The sequence below is a fragment of the Peromyscus maniculatus genome, chromosome 15 (assembly GCF_049852395.1).
Source record: "Peromyscus maniculatus bairdii isolate BWxNUB_F1_BW_parent chromosome 15, HU_Pman_BW_mat_3.1, whole genome shotgun sequence".
In the NCBI taxonomy this organism is placed as follows: Eukaryota; Metazoa; Chordata; class Mammalia; order Rodentia; family Cricetidae; genus Peromyscus; species Peromyscus maniculatus.
The window spans coordinates 29,857,788-29,871,906 of record NC_134866.1 but is presented as its reverse complement, the minus strand read 5'-3'; the positions used below and the strand labels follow the sequence as shown (position 1 = coordinate 29,871,906).

General features: G+C 39.3%; 1 protein-coding gene across 1 annotated transcript in view; it reads left to right on the top strand.

Moving 5' to 3' along the window:
- The window catches only part of LOC143266846 (UDP-glucuronosyltransferase 3A1-like), a 43,507-nt gene extending 35,106 nt beyond the window's left edge, over positions 1-8,401 (top strand). The window contains exons 4-7 of the mRNA XM_076551785.1: positions 1,269-1,800; positions 4,824-5,055; positions 6,343-6,562; positions 8,086-8,401. Of these exons, the coding sequence (XP_076407900.1) occupies positions 1,269-1,800; positions 4,824-5,055; positions 6,343-6,562; positions 8,086-8,362 (1,261 nt within the window). The 3' untranslated portion in view covers positions 8,363-8,401. The remainder of the gene's footprint in view (positions 1-1,268; positions 1,801-4,823; positions 5,056-6,342; positions 6,563-8,085) is intronic.
- Positions 8,402-14,119: the final 5,718 nt, after the last annotated feature.

Genomic DNA, 14,119 nt, shown 5'->3' with positions numbered 1-14,119 from the left:
CTGCTTCCATGGGGTTTTTCTACTCTCACTACCTCCCCACCCAAGTCCCTGTTTAGGCACCATCTGTGGGAGGCCAGCTCCCACCTTTTAAAAGGTTCCTATGAGGAGGAGAGAGGAATAAGAAACATTTTAGACAAAAAGACAGCAGAGAGGAGAAAGACAGAAACACAGGATAGCTTCTGAAATACCTGGATCAAAATCGAATGGCCCTTTCTGACTCTTCCTAAGGGCTTTTTGTAAAAAAGGGGCAGGGCAAAAGATCTCTCCATTGCCATCAAAGCACACTGCACAAGCAAGTGCAGACCCTTCCAAACATCTATTAACCATGCCCATGGTCCAGTCATTCCCTTATGTAGCACTGCTGGGAAGAGGAAGCTCAGATCTCAGTAGGAAACCTCTCTGGGTCTCCACGGAAAATGACTTTAACATTGATGACTATAAAAAGCTGTAATCATGCAACTTACACAGATTGGTTAAGAGAGCAAGATTCTCAACAACAACAACAAATCATTATATAATGTGAAGTAAACAGCATTATACACCAGCCCATGGAGACTGCTTCTTTGAGATCTATATCATTGATGGCTTCTACTTCTTTGAGATCTACTATAATCCTTGATGGCTTCTAAGGCAGAAGAAAATAAACCAACACCTATGATGGACAGGAATAGATCCTTAAAGGAAATGTGATTCAAGAAGAAATAGTTTGGGAAGCAGAGCTATATCTATAGCAGAATAACTAAAGCTGAAGATTTTGAACAACAGCTGTAATTCACATGGAAATGTGGTGCAGCATTATTACCTGGAATATCCTCCCCAACTCTGATAAGCAAATATCATTAGGAAGAAAATAAATATCTCCCTGTAGTAAGGAGAGGAATAGAAAATGAATTTGTATGGGCCTATTTATTTTTAATTAAGAATATTTTATTTTATGAAAAGCAATGTGTTTTACATATTAAGTAACACTATAATTTGTATAGTGTTAAACAGGAGGGAAAAAATTCAAGCCACAGAGCCTCTTCTCATGAAATATATTAAAAATAATTTATTCTAAGTGTGTTAGGGTTTTATTTAGCTCAGCCTGCAAGACTCAAAGTCATAAGTCTATGACAAGCTTTGAACTTTTGGTACTTCTGTCTCCATTTCCAGAGTGTTGGATTATAGGCTTGCATTTGTCTAGCTGTGAAATACTTACTTTGAATGTAATAGTTTTCCAAATAGTATTAAGAAGCTCTTCAAAATATTTGTTGTTATTTTTTTTATAGGTCTAACCATCACACCAATATAAAGATCTTTGAATATTTTGTGGACTTATGCAGTCACTTATTAAGCAGAAAGGACATCATGGACTCCTTAAGAAAGAAGAAATTTGACTTACTCTTTTTAGATGCAACAGATCCTTGTGTTTTCTTGATTGCTGAGAAACTTGGGAAACAATTTGTGGCCTTCCTTCCCGTGCTATTTAGCATTATAGACTACGGGGTACCAAACCCTTTGTCTTTTGTCCCAGGATTTGGTTCCAGTTTAACTGACCAAATGGACTTCTGGGCCAGAGTGAAGTACTTCCTGATGTTCCTTGATTCATCCATGAAGCAAAGAGAAATACTTTCTCAATATGACGGCATCATCCAGGAGCATTTTGCAGAAGGCTCTCGGCCAGTTTTGTCTGAACTCCCAAGGAAAGCAGAGTTGTGGTTTGTCAGCTCCGACTTTGCCTTGGATTTTGCTCATCCCATGTTTCCCAACATCATCTATGTGGGAGGCTTAACTGACAAACCTGTTAGACCAATACCTCCAGTGAGTGATAACTTATCCCTCAGTTTATCTTTTATTTGGAGGCCTGCAGTGCTTAGATGGTGTCTTAGTTAAGGTTTCTATTGCTGTAAGGAGACTCTATGACCACAGCAACACTGATACAGAAAAACATTTAAAATTTGGGTGTCTTACAGTTTCAGAAGCTTAATCCATTATTATCATGGTGGGAAACATGGTGCCATGTAGGAACAAATGATATTGGAGAGGGAGCTCAGAGTTCTACAACTTCATCCATAGGCAGCAGGAAGTGAACTGTGACATCAGGCATAGTTGAGTATAGGATACCTCAAAGCCTACCCCCACAGTGACTCACTTTCTTCAACAAATGCCACACTCACTCCTACAAGGCCATACCTATTAATGGAGCCACTCCCTTTGGGGGCCATTTTATTTCAAATCACCATAGAAGAAAATTGTCACTTTGTAAAGATGTCCTGGAAGGAAGGAAGTACTCTAAGGCAACAGAAGAATTCTGAGTCTACATTTTTAGGTTTGTGAAAGTACAATGTTAGAATACCCCATGCTAAGTTTGAATACTTGGTTAGATGGTACAAAATGTGAGTTTCTTTTGTCTCTCTCTATTCCTGGCTGTGGTAGAATAACTCCTTTAGTTATTATTGATATTTCCAATTGAATTTTTGTGGCTGTGATGGCTGCCAACATAAGGAAAATCAGACTTTATATCAAAACTCTCAAAGAAGTTTAAAGACTATATATATTGAAACTTTGTGTCTATCAAACATTGCAACTATAAAAATATTACTTCAAATGTGAAATAGTTAACTTACAGAGAAATATGTCATCTATGCACAAAATATGAAAATAAGAATATGAAGAAAATGTAAGGAATTTAAAGAAGAAATAAATAATAACTTAAGACTCAACTCTACAGTTTTAGAATTAGACAACTATCCAGAAAAATTATCACCTTGAATAATACTATAGACCCAATAGAATTATTAGAAATATATAGATCATGCTTAAAATGTATTTGTAAGTGATTTTTTGTGCGTGAGTGCTTGCCCTGCAGGTATGTGTGTGCATCACATTTGTGCAAGTGCCCAGAAGAGGCCAGAAGAGGTTACTGGATCTCTTAGAGCTAGAATTACAGAGATTTGTGGTTGCTCTGTGGGAACTGAACTGTGGTCCTCTGGAAGGACAGCCAATTCTCTCAGCTGCTGAACTATCTCTCCAGTTCCGAGTGTTCATTCCAACAATAGCAGAGCACAAAATCTTCTCTAATGCGCAAAACAAATTCCTTGGTTCATGTATTACCCTTCCCACCCCCCAAAACAACCCCACGATTTGCAAATTCTCAGATTAATGTAAACATCTCTTACCACAGTGGGATGAGTAGAAAACAACAATATGTAAAATCAAAGGGAAAAATCAAGAGGAACATTTGAAAATATTATATATAAAGGGAAAGGAGACAAAACACAATGGAAAAATGGAGTGCAATAAAAACAAGACATAGGATATAATTCATAGCTATTATTTTCTCTATTAGTACAGACAAGGTATTTGAAATTGATTATCTAACCCTATATTATAAGGCACAAATAATGATGAGATGACTAAACAGGACACTAGCAGAAAGAAGGGGCTTAAAATAATCAAAGTGTAGATGCTTGAAACAATGAATAGAAAACATTAGAATCAATAAAATCAAAAGAGTAGTATGCTGAAAAGCATTAGAGTCATTGAGAATATAAATAAGAAAGAACAACAAGATAAGTTCTAAATAAAAAAATTATCCACTATTATTTAAAACAATAAAGATTATAAGGGAATTATACAAACATGATATATCATCAAATTAGGTGATCTACATGAGTGGACATATTCCTATGCATGTGTGTTAACATAACAGACTCAAGAAAAAATAGAAATTCTTAAAGTTATGGGAATAAATTAGACTGACCAATAATAAATCTTTCATTAAGGAAGTCTGATAGAACATGGATTAACTGGTGAATTAAGTGAAACACTTAAGAATTAATGCCAGTTCCTCTATAAATATTTGTGGCACTTCCACAGGAAAGAATACTTCTCCAGCCATTCTATGAATCTATAATTACTCTGTAAGCAAAGATAGAAAACAACATCAGAGGAGAAGACATTATACCACACAGCAATTGAAGGAATTTTGTTTACTGAATTTCCAGCATGAACATAAAATAATACAAAGGATGTCAAAAATAGTTAGGAAGGATCTCAAATTATTAAAGAAAAGAATGCCCTTAGCAATTGTAAACTCTGAAGATTACATTTTAAGCAGTAGAAATCAGTTATTCAAATAATATCTCGTGTATGTATTTGCTTGAAAGAGTAATCTATAAGAGCTGAAAGGTGTAGCACGAATTTTAAAAGGTCTTATTGATAAACACAAATCTGGAGCCGGGTATTAGGGTGATCACTGAATGATCAGAGAAACAGAACAATTCATCAAACCTCATCTTTAAATTCCTCGGCTCATCTTGTTTACTCAGACTGAAAGCCTCTGAGTCCTCATCAAAATGGATCTCAGGTGAACTGCTACTAAGAGCTAAAAGCTTAAAAATGCTCTAGTTCCTGGTCCTCATGCGTTATATACCTTTTTGCTTCCTGCTATCACTTCCCGGGATTAAGGACATGTGTCACTAAGCCTGGCTGTTTCCAGTGTGGCTTTGAACTCACACAGATCCAGATGAATCTCTGCCTCCAGAATGCTAGGATTAAAAGAATGTGCTACAACTGCCTAAACCTATATTTAATATAGTGGCTGTTCTGTTCTCTGACCCCCAGATAAGTTTATTGGGGTGCACAATATATCAACCACACAAAGTTACTTCTATTCAATGCAGTAACTACCCCAGACACAGCCATACAGGGACGATGAAAGTAGTTTTATCATATAGAACACAAACAACCAAAGCATGGGTTTATTTAACAACTTGTCTTGTTTCATGTCATAACTGCTATAACAAACCATTTTTTTTCAAATTTCTTTATGTTTATTATAGGACTTGGAAGATTTTATCATTAAGTTTGGAGAATCGGGTTTTGTCCTTGTGGCACTGGGCTCCACAGCAACAATGTATCAGACCAAAGAACTTATTACAGAGATGAACAGTGCCTTTGCTCGCCTCTCTCAAGGAGTGCTGTGGACATGTAAGGATGCTCATTGGCCTAAAGATGTCAGAATGGCTCCAAATGTCAAAATCATGGATTGGCTTCCACAGACTGACCTTCTGGGTAAGAACTTCCTAGACTTCTTACTTTATTTCCATTAATATGCTTTGAGACTTAATAGATAACTGATGTCTGAGCACTTGCAGTTGCAGAAGAAAAGGCTGCTGATAGGTGAAGATATATGTCCAGCAGGCAGGTAGAAGGAGCTAGAGTACTTGGGAGAATCAGTCTGTGCTCTAGACTTGTCATAGCAACAACTTCCTCATCCTTTTCAACACAGACAGATCACAATTCCCTAAATAGATATGTAGTCTTGACTTAAGAGTATTTATCATTGATCACAACAACACAATCTTGACCAATATGTGATCTATAACTACTCCTTGGGCAGTTGCCACCATTTGTTGCTGCTATTCTCACAGTGATGTGAGAAATCCTTGGTATTTTTAAACACACACACATATAGGTGTAAGCATGAAGACACATCTTGGTTGTTAGAAAGGGGCTGAAAACTCAGACACTTACAACATGGATATTGTGGGGTTGAGAACATAGAGAGATATTTCAGTACCAACCAATGTAAGCCCACAATACAATATGAAGACACTGATTTCTATAGCAACAGAATTCCCTAGAGACACTTCCCTTCAAATTTTTTGTTTCTATGTGATTTTATGGATACCTATATTTTCTATACTCAGTGGCTGAATCAGAGGTTTGTACCTAAGACTGACTCCAAAGACGCTGGGAAATTTTTCACATAGGTCTCTGTTCAGTAAAATCATAGGTTATACAATAGGACTAAGACTTGCTTTCTAGGAAAAATGGGTAGATTTTTGTGTGAGGTATAGTTTGGGATGATTTCTTTATGATCATAAGAAATGTTTGGTAGCTTTCAATATGGAGCAACAGTCAAGACCTGTAAATGCAGAAGTTTCTGGTCTATGATCCCCTTCTGTAAGCTTCTCAAAACAGAGCCGATAACACCCATAATATAGACTTATGTGAGATCAGACGTAAAAAGTAAGAGAAGGCCAAGGTTAGACAAGTGAAGAAGAAAGCATCAGTGGAGAAGATGAGGATGAGCAGAAGGACAAAGAAACTTGCCTGGCTTGTCACTGTCCTTGTAGCTGTGCCTGGGTTCTAGGTCTTAGATAGATTTTGAATGAAGTAAGGCATCTCTCTGCAGAGAGAAGGCTGGGTATCACATGCTGGAACATTGCAAATCTCTAAAGCAACATCAGTAAATTCATTCTCCTCAGCACATTGTTATTTCTTGGGTCTGCTGCTTTACCTGGAATCTGAAACGTTGATAGTGACAGATTGGATGATCTTTCCCTTTTGCAACAGCTTATCCTAGAATTCGTCTTTTTGTCACTCACGGGGGGATGAATAGCATAATGGAGGCCATCCAGCATGGAGTACCCATGGTCGGGATTCCCTTTTTTGGAGACCAGGCTAAAAACATGGTTGTAATAGAAGCAAAGAAAATTGGTGTTTCTGTTCAGCTAGAGACACTCAAGGCAGAGACATTTGCACGTACACTAAAAGAAGTCATAGAAGACAAGAGGTATGCAGCTCTATGGGGTTGGGGTCTCTTAGGCTGAATATAGGCTTAGTATTAATTGGACTGTGTAGTCTGTTTATCAACGAAACAGAATTTTGTGAGATGTGTTATAATACATGTATGATACGTGAAAGTCCTGCTTTTCCTTTGCTAATAATCCTAATTTTGGGTGAGGAGCTGAGAATATGCTTCTACCTGATGTGGTGCGATGACTTCTTATGGTCACATTATTTTTTTGATCTTTCATATTTTGGGTACCTATAATAGAATTTCAGTTGAAGCAGGAGAGATCATTGGCATGTTCTTTACGTGGCCAATCTCCCTGAATCATCAAATACCTAAAGAATTTCTATTGACTCAGAAGTTAATGATCTTAGTTACTATTGTATTACTGTGAAAAGGTACTATGACCAAGGCTACATGTAAGATAAAGCATTTATTTGGTTCTTGCTTACAGTTTCAGAGGGTTAGTCCATGATCATCATGGTGGTGACTGTGTCTGCAGGATGGTACTGGAGCAATAGAAGAGAGCTCACATCTTGATCTGCAGGCAGGAGGCAGAAAGAGCAAGAATGGGCCTGGTGAGGGCTTTTTGATCCCCGCCAGTTAGAAACCTCCTCCAATAAAGTCACAGTTCTTAATTCTTCCTTAACAGTCCACCAACTGATAAGTAAACATTCAAATATATATGACTATGGGAGCCATTCTCATTCAAACTACGACAAGGACAATTGCATGGCCTTAATGGGCTGAACTTCTCTCTTCAGGGTCTTTTTGTTGAACTCACAGAACCATCTCTCCAACGTTGTCCTTAGGAGAACATGTTTTTGGCTATTACTTTTTCTGTCCTTGAGGTCACTCATCATACACTACTTTCTTTTTAACACTTTGAAAGATTTGCAATATCTCCACCATGTGTGTCATTCTTGTCTGTTCCATACTAGCACATATGAAGCATGTACCATGAGGAAGCAGTGGTATCAGTTTCTACTCTGTTCCTGGGGCTCAGGACAGGTCTGTTATAATGGAACTTTTTACAAATCTAGCACAAATGCAATAGTAACAGAGACAAAAAGAGGTGACCCACATATTCCTTGCCCAACCAGCACAGTGATTTCATAATCAAACACGACTAAATACTCAGGTTTCAATGTCCCAATCACTTAATCAGACAGACATCATGTCACATAGGTTCACATATATTTAATGTGAGCATACCTTCAGCACAATAGGTGAAATCCTTACAGACATTAAAAATGTTTCTCTTCAAGGGTTAATTTTGATCCTTCTTGTATTAGGTTTTTCTGTTTATCTTTTCATTGAACATTTTTTAAATTGAACTTTTAGTTGGGACTCAGGTAGACAGTGTCAACAAAAATGTATGCTAACAATTTTGTTAAAGCTGACCTATGGAAATGTACTAGAAACAAAATGTGTGTGTGTGGGGGGGGCATGTGTATATGTTATAAAGTCCCAACTACTGGCACAGCACATAGGTAACACATTCTCTCTGTGTCTGCCCATAGGTTCAAGTCTGCAGCCATGGCTGCCAGGGCCATCAGGCGCTCTCATCCCCTGACACCTTCCCAGCGTCTGGTGGGCTGGATTGACCACATCCTACAAACAGGGGGAGGAGCACATCTCAAGCCCCATGGCTTTCAACAGCCATGGCATGTGCAGAACCTGCTGGATGTCCTATTGTTCCTGTTGGGGCTCACTCTGGGCACCTTGTGGCTGTTGAAGAAAATGCTGGGCTTGTTGCTCAGGTCCCAGGGTGTGGTCAGGAAGGAAAAGAAGTCCTAATGTTAGGGTTGGCCTGGGGAAGGATGCTGGAAATCTGGCTTTTTACATGCCTGCCCCTTCCCTAGCACAAAGTACTCCCAGGATTCTCCTCTTTCCCTCTTCTTGCTGGGGGACCTCCAGTTGTCCTCACTGTTTTCGGCCTCTTTCCTAACACTCATACAATACACTAACTGACTGGTGACTCCACTACCTGGATTGCCTGGCTCTAGTACAATCCTTTCTTTCCCAACTGTTTCTTCTCTTCACACCTTTCTGCCATTGACAGTGTTATGACAGTTTCATCCTCTCTGTGACTTCTATTCTCTGACTCTAATTTCTCATATTATTTGAGATAAAAACCCCAAATATTGGACAAATTCTACTTACTCCTTTATTTTTCTTATCTTATAATCTCTTTTAGAGTTCAGAATGCCTGGACTACTCCATTCTACTCTTCCTGTTAGGAAGGAACAGCCTCTGCTAGCATGTAATATCTACCAATTTATCTGATAATGACAACATATGAATGCCATCAATTCATTTTTCTTGGTAGAATACAAAATAAAGTTCACAGAAAATTGAAGAGTTTGGAGAAATCATTTTTGATATGACTTACATGATAAGTTTATTTCCTTATGTGTAAAAAATTTAAATAAGTAAAGAAAAGAAAACACAGTCTATCCACTTATTGAAGTAACAGCTATGTGTCAAATCGGATAAGCCAGAGAGAATGAATTTCAATGCCATTAAGTAAGAAGATACAAAGAGAAGCGATATACATAGCATTCCTGTTGGGATGAACTGTAGCTCAGTAGCAGGTCTAGAGGGAGATTCCGGGCTTTGAAGACTGTCTTTGGCCCTGTTCCCTGAAACTAGCAAACTGGGCAGAGGTTTGTTGAAGGAATGGACTGTGCCTCTGACAAGGGAACTGTACATATGGTGAGCCAACACCTGGTGGCGCTGTGGTCACAGAGTTGGGAAGAAGTACCTTTTTTTTTTTTTTTTGTTTTTTTTTCGAGACAGGGTTTCTCTGCATAGCTTTGCGCCTTTCCTGGAGCTCTCTTGGTAGCCCAGGCTGGCCTAGAACTCACAGAGATCCGCCTGGCTCTGCCTCCCGAGTGCTGGGATTAAAGGCGTGCGCCACCACCGCCCGGCTTAGAAGTACCTTCTTGTAAACAGAGTTAAACCTGATAGTTTATACTGTTGTGACCAAATGTCAGACACACTTTAACAGGGGGTGGGACGTCAGTGAAATCATGACATCATATTTGGAATCTGCGGCTGGATGTGTTTTTCAAACCTTAGAGCTCTGAGTACGTCTCGCCCTTCTTTATTAGAAATACGACTCTCTCCTACCTTCCTCTCAAACCTCAAGGTCTTGCAAAATTTATTTCTTCTCTTATGATTTAATATGAGTCCTCAGAGTTCAAATTAAGTTTGAATGCCATCCTAGAGCTTGATTCTCTGAGTTACCCCTCACACTCCTAGCTTCTGTCCTAACATGGTACATTGAAAAGAGGACATAGTTAATACTGGCTTTGTGTTGACAAATTGACTAAATGATGGTTAATGTGAGCATTCGAGTATCGTGCTTGACTGTAATTTTCCCTCTGACTTTATCAAGTCATATCCAGAAGTATCTTCCTACATCAGCTCTGGTAGCATTGGTGTCAGAGGGAAAAGTGACTGAAGTCTGCATTCCTGTATCTGGTCTTCCCTAAGTCAAGTATGATTTTGCATGAGGAAGTGGCAGAAAAATACACTTTGAATTTCTTACCTATTGTTACCTATGGTAGAGGAGAAAGAATCCTGCTGGGACTCAAATCTCCAATGTCTGTTGTTTGTCAAGACTTATAGGAAAGCCATTGTACCAGTCCATACTTACTTTCCTGCTGTGGTTTTAACGTGTTCTCCCAAATTCATATGTTAGAAACTCAATTCCAAAGTTTATATGTCAACGACACTTTCCAGTAGAAGGTTTGTGATATAATTAAAGTTAAAAGAAGTCCACAGGGTGGGCCCTCCAGGATGGCTACAGTGTGGCTTTACCAAAAGAGAAGAGGGCCTGGGGTTGACATGCTTGTTCTGGTTGGCATATGATGCCCTTTCTGATGGTTACAGTACAGTTTTACCAAAAGGGGACGGGGCTTGGGACTGATGTGCTTGTTCTGCTATGGCATGGGATGCTCTTATGACGCAGTATGAAGCCCTACACCAGGTACTGAGCAGATCCTTGTACCATGTGTTCTCGTCTCTCCCGTCTACTATCTCGTCTACATCTCTATTATCATAGGTAGTAGATAATGGAGCCTTTGAGCTCAAACTCATAATCACCAGGGATGGGTTTGGAGAGGTAAGACCAAGGCCCAGGTTTGTAGGCTTTTTTTGTCTTATGATCTTCCCACTGAAATAAGAGATCTGAGAACCCAAGTCTGGACTGCCCAGGTCACCTTCTCCCTTTTCTGAATATTCTTACAGAAAATATCAACTAGTGGAGGATAGTTGTGTATATGGTGTGTGTGTGTTTGTGAGAGAAGAGGAAGAGAGAGAGAGTGAGAACGAGAGAGAGAGAGAGAGAGAGAGAGAGAGAGAAAGAGAGAGAGAGAGAGAGAGAGAGAGAGAGAGAGACAGAGACAGAGACAGAGACAGAGACAGAGAAAAGGAGAGGGAATTGTTTTATCATTTCTTTCCTATAAACCTTGTTCAGTATTCAGGGGCATTAGCCTACTAAAGCGTTTGTATGAGTGTATGAGTTACTGGTAAGCATCTTTGACAATCATATTCAGAATCTCATTGAAGACAGAAGTAATAGAATCCAGCATTTAAACCACAGAGGAGAACATGAAATGTAGGATCAAAGGGATATAGGGCATTATATATAAATAACTATAGCTATAACTCTATGTATTACTACACACACACACACACACACACACACACACACATATATATATATATATATACATATACATATACATATACACATATATCACAGAATTGGTTTCAGCAAGTGAGTACTGCTAAATTACTATTAATTCCTACTAATGATCCAGGCCTAATGTCTTTTCTCGCTTCTATAAACACACAATACCTAATTTGTTCAAATATATCATCCTTAGCAGCTTCTGAATGTGTCTTTTGTCCCTATCCCATTCTGCTACAAGAAGCTTTGCTAGAGAGGGTTGGGCAAGACACTGACCTATGAGTACAGTATACATGATTAGGAGCCATTTTACTGTATGTTCCTTTAACAGAATAATAGTATTGGGCTTTCCCCTAGACCCATGGCCAACCTAGTCTCAGGTTCTTGGGCACTTTAGCAGTGTCAGGTATGTGTTGCATCTCATGGTGTGGTACTTAGTCCCAAATCAAAACATAGTTGGTTACTCTCTATGGTGGTATTCTATTTGTACTGAAATGTGGGTTTGATTGTATGTTAATAAATAAAGTTGCCTGGGGGTCAGAGCTATTAGAGCCATAGAAAGAGCATGGCGGTGGTGGTGCACGCCTTTAATCCCATAGATCTCTGTGTGTTCAGGGATACAGCTAGCATTGGAGACATATGCCTTTAAGACCTAGAGGGCTGTACTTACAGGCAGTGATGAGGCAGTCATGTGTTTGTGTAGCAGGAATCTTAAAAGTTCTTATTAATAAAATCAAACCCGAGGCCAGTTATTGGGGTGAATACTGGAAGGTCAGAGAGACAGAACAAGCCACAGCTATCTCACCTACCCGGATCCTCAGCTGGTCCTGTTTCCTCGGACTAGAAGCCTCTGAGTCCTCATCCAGAATGAATCCCAGCTGTACTGTGCTGCTTCAAAGCCTGAAAGCTTAACCAGCCAAATGCTTAACCAGCCAAATGCTTCTAGTTTCTGGTCTTCACGATTTATATACCTTTCTGCTTTCTACTATCACTCCCTAGGATTAAAGCCTCACTTTCTGGGATTAAAGGCATGAGTCACCATGCCTGGCTGTTTCCAGTGTGGCCTTGAACTCACAGAGATCCCAGATGGATTTCTGCCTCTGGAATGCTAGGATTAAAGGCGTGTGCAATCACTGCCTAACTAGTGGCTTTTCTGTTCTCTGACCCCAGATAAGTGTATTAAGGTACACAATATTTTGGGGAACACAATACCACCATATGTTTGGGTTTACAACCAATTATAAGGCAGAACAGAAAGATTATTTAAAGACATACACACAGGAAATAGCTCTCTTTTGGGAAGCTAGGAGCACTGCAGGAGGAAGGGTAAGATTTTAGCTCTGAGCTTTGACCTCTCGGCTTTCTCTTTTACATTGGTTCTGTGTTTCTTATTTAATAAGATGGTTGGTTACATCTACAACTCTCTTATCAATTGTACAACTATTACACAAGTATAATTTTAGGCAAGCTGCTGCTGCAGGTCTCAGGTTTTGTAACTCAGTGATATTAATGAACTCCTTTCTCCTCTGGAAATGTGACATGAACTTTCACACACTATGCATGTTAGTCAAGGTGTGTGTGAGTGTGTGTGTGTGTGTGTGTGTGTGTGTGTGTGTGTGTGTGTGTTGTGAGAGAGAGATAGACAGAGAGAGACAGAGAGACAGAGAGACAGAGAGAGACAGAGACAGAGACAGACAGAGACAGACAGACAGAGAGAGAGAAAGGGAGAGGTCTATGTGTGTTTCTGTGTAGATATGAGTGTGACATTTCATACATACATATGTAAACATATATGTGGAAGGCAGAGGTTGACACAAGGTATTATTAGGTGTCTTCCTGTTTGTTGCTCTCCCTACTTTTGAGACAAGGTCTTTCACTGGATCTGGAGCTTGTCAAGTAATCTAGACTGTTAGGCCAGCAAGCCCAGGATGTACCTATCTCTACCTTCCTGGATCTGGGATTATAGTTGCCTATTTCTTTATATGAGTACTGAGTATCTGTACTCAAGTCTACAGGTGCTTCATGTACCTAACCAATTCCGCAGTCCTGAGGTCTGATATTGGAGGTGAGGTGAAGATGTGTATCTCTGCTACAGAAAAGGGAGGAAGAGAGAATCTACCTTTCTGTTGTATTTTTTTTTTTTTTACTTCTAGGCCTCAGCAGATGTGACAGTGCCGAGACCCTTTGGATGAAGATGGAATTTCCTTACTCTTTTCATTGATTCAAAAGCTACTGCCATGTGGAAGCAATCTCACACATGGCCAGAAATAAATCTTTCCCAGCTATCTGAGTATCCTTGAATCTAATGAAGTTAACAATGAAATTAACCATCACATTAACACATTTGAGAAGTATGGGAACAATAGATTGGGTGGTGATTTGTTGTGAAGAACAGTACAGCCCCCTTTCTCACATTATTTCTCCTTTTTGTCTCTTCAGTTGTATGACTGTGAAAGGAGCGTGATTATATATGAATACAATGCTTAAACTCAGACACTGGTAACGACTTGTAGACACAAGACACCATGTTGCAAAGCGGAATTCAAAGCTGTGTTCTTCTACATGCTTTGAAAGTAATGAAGCAGATTCTTTTTCTGCTTTGAGGCTGGGAAATGTCACTAAATCTGTTTAGTGTTCAAATAGAATGTGAAGATGACTGCATAGGCAGTGTGCTCCTTTCTCTTGGGATGACTGATAAGTGGCAGAATGCGAAGCAGTCCTGAGCTTGCCCTGGGGAAGATGGTGTAATACTTCCATTCTGTGTTATGATGTTCACCCAGAACTGCAGGTTCAATTTTAATTGTTTTCACTAAATAGTTATGACTTTCCTTAGTTACGATAAAAAGTAAATTTGG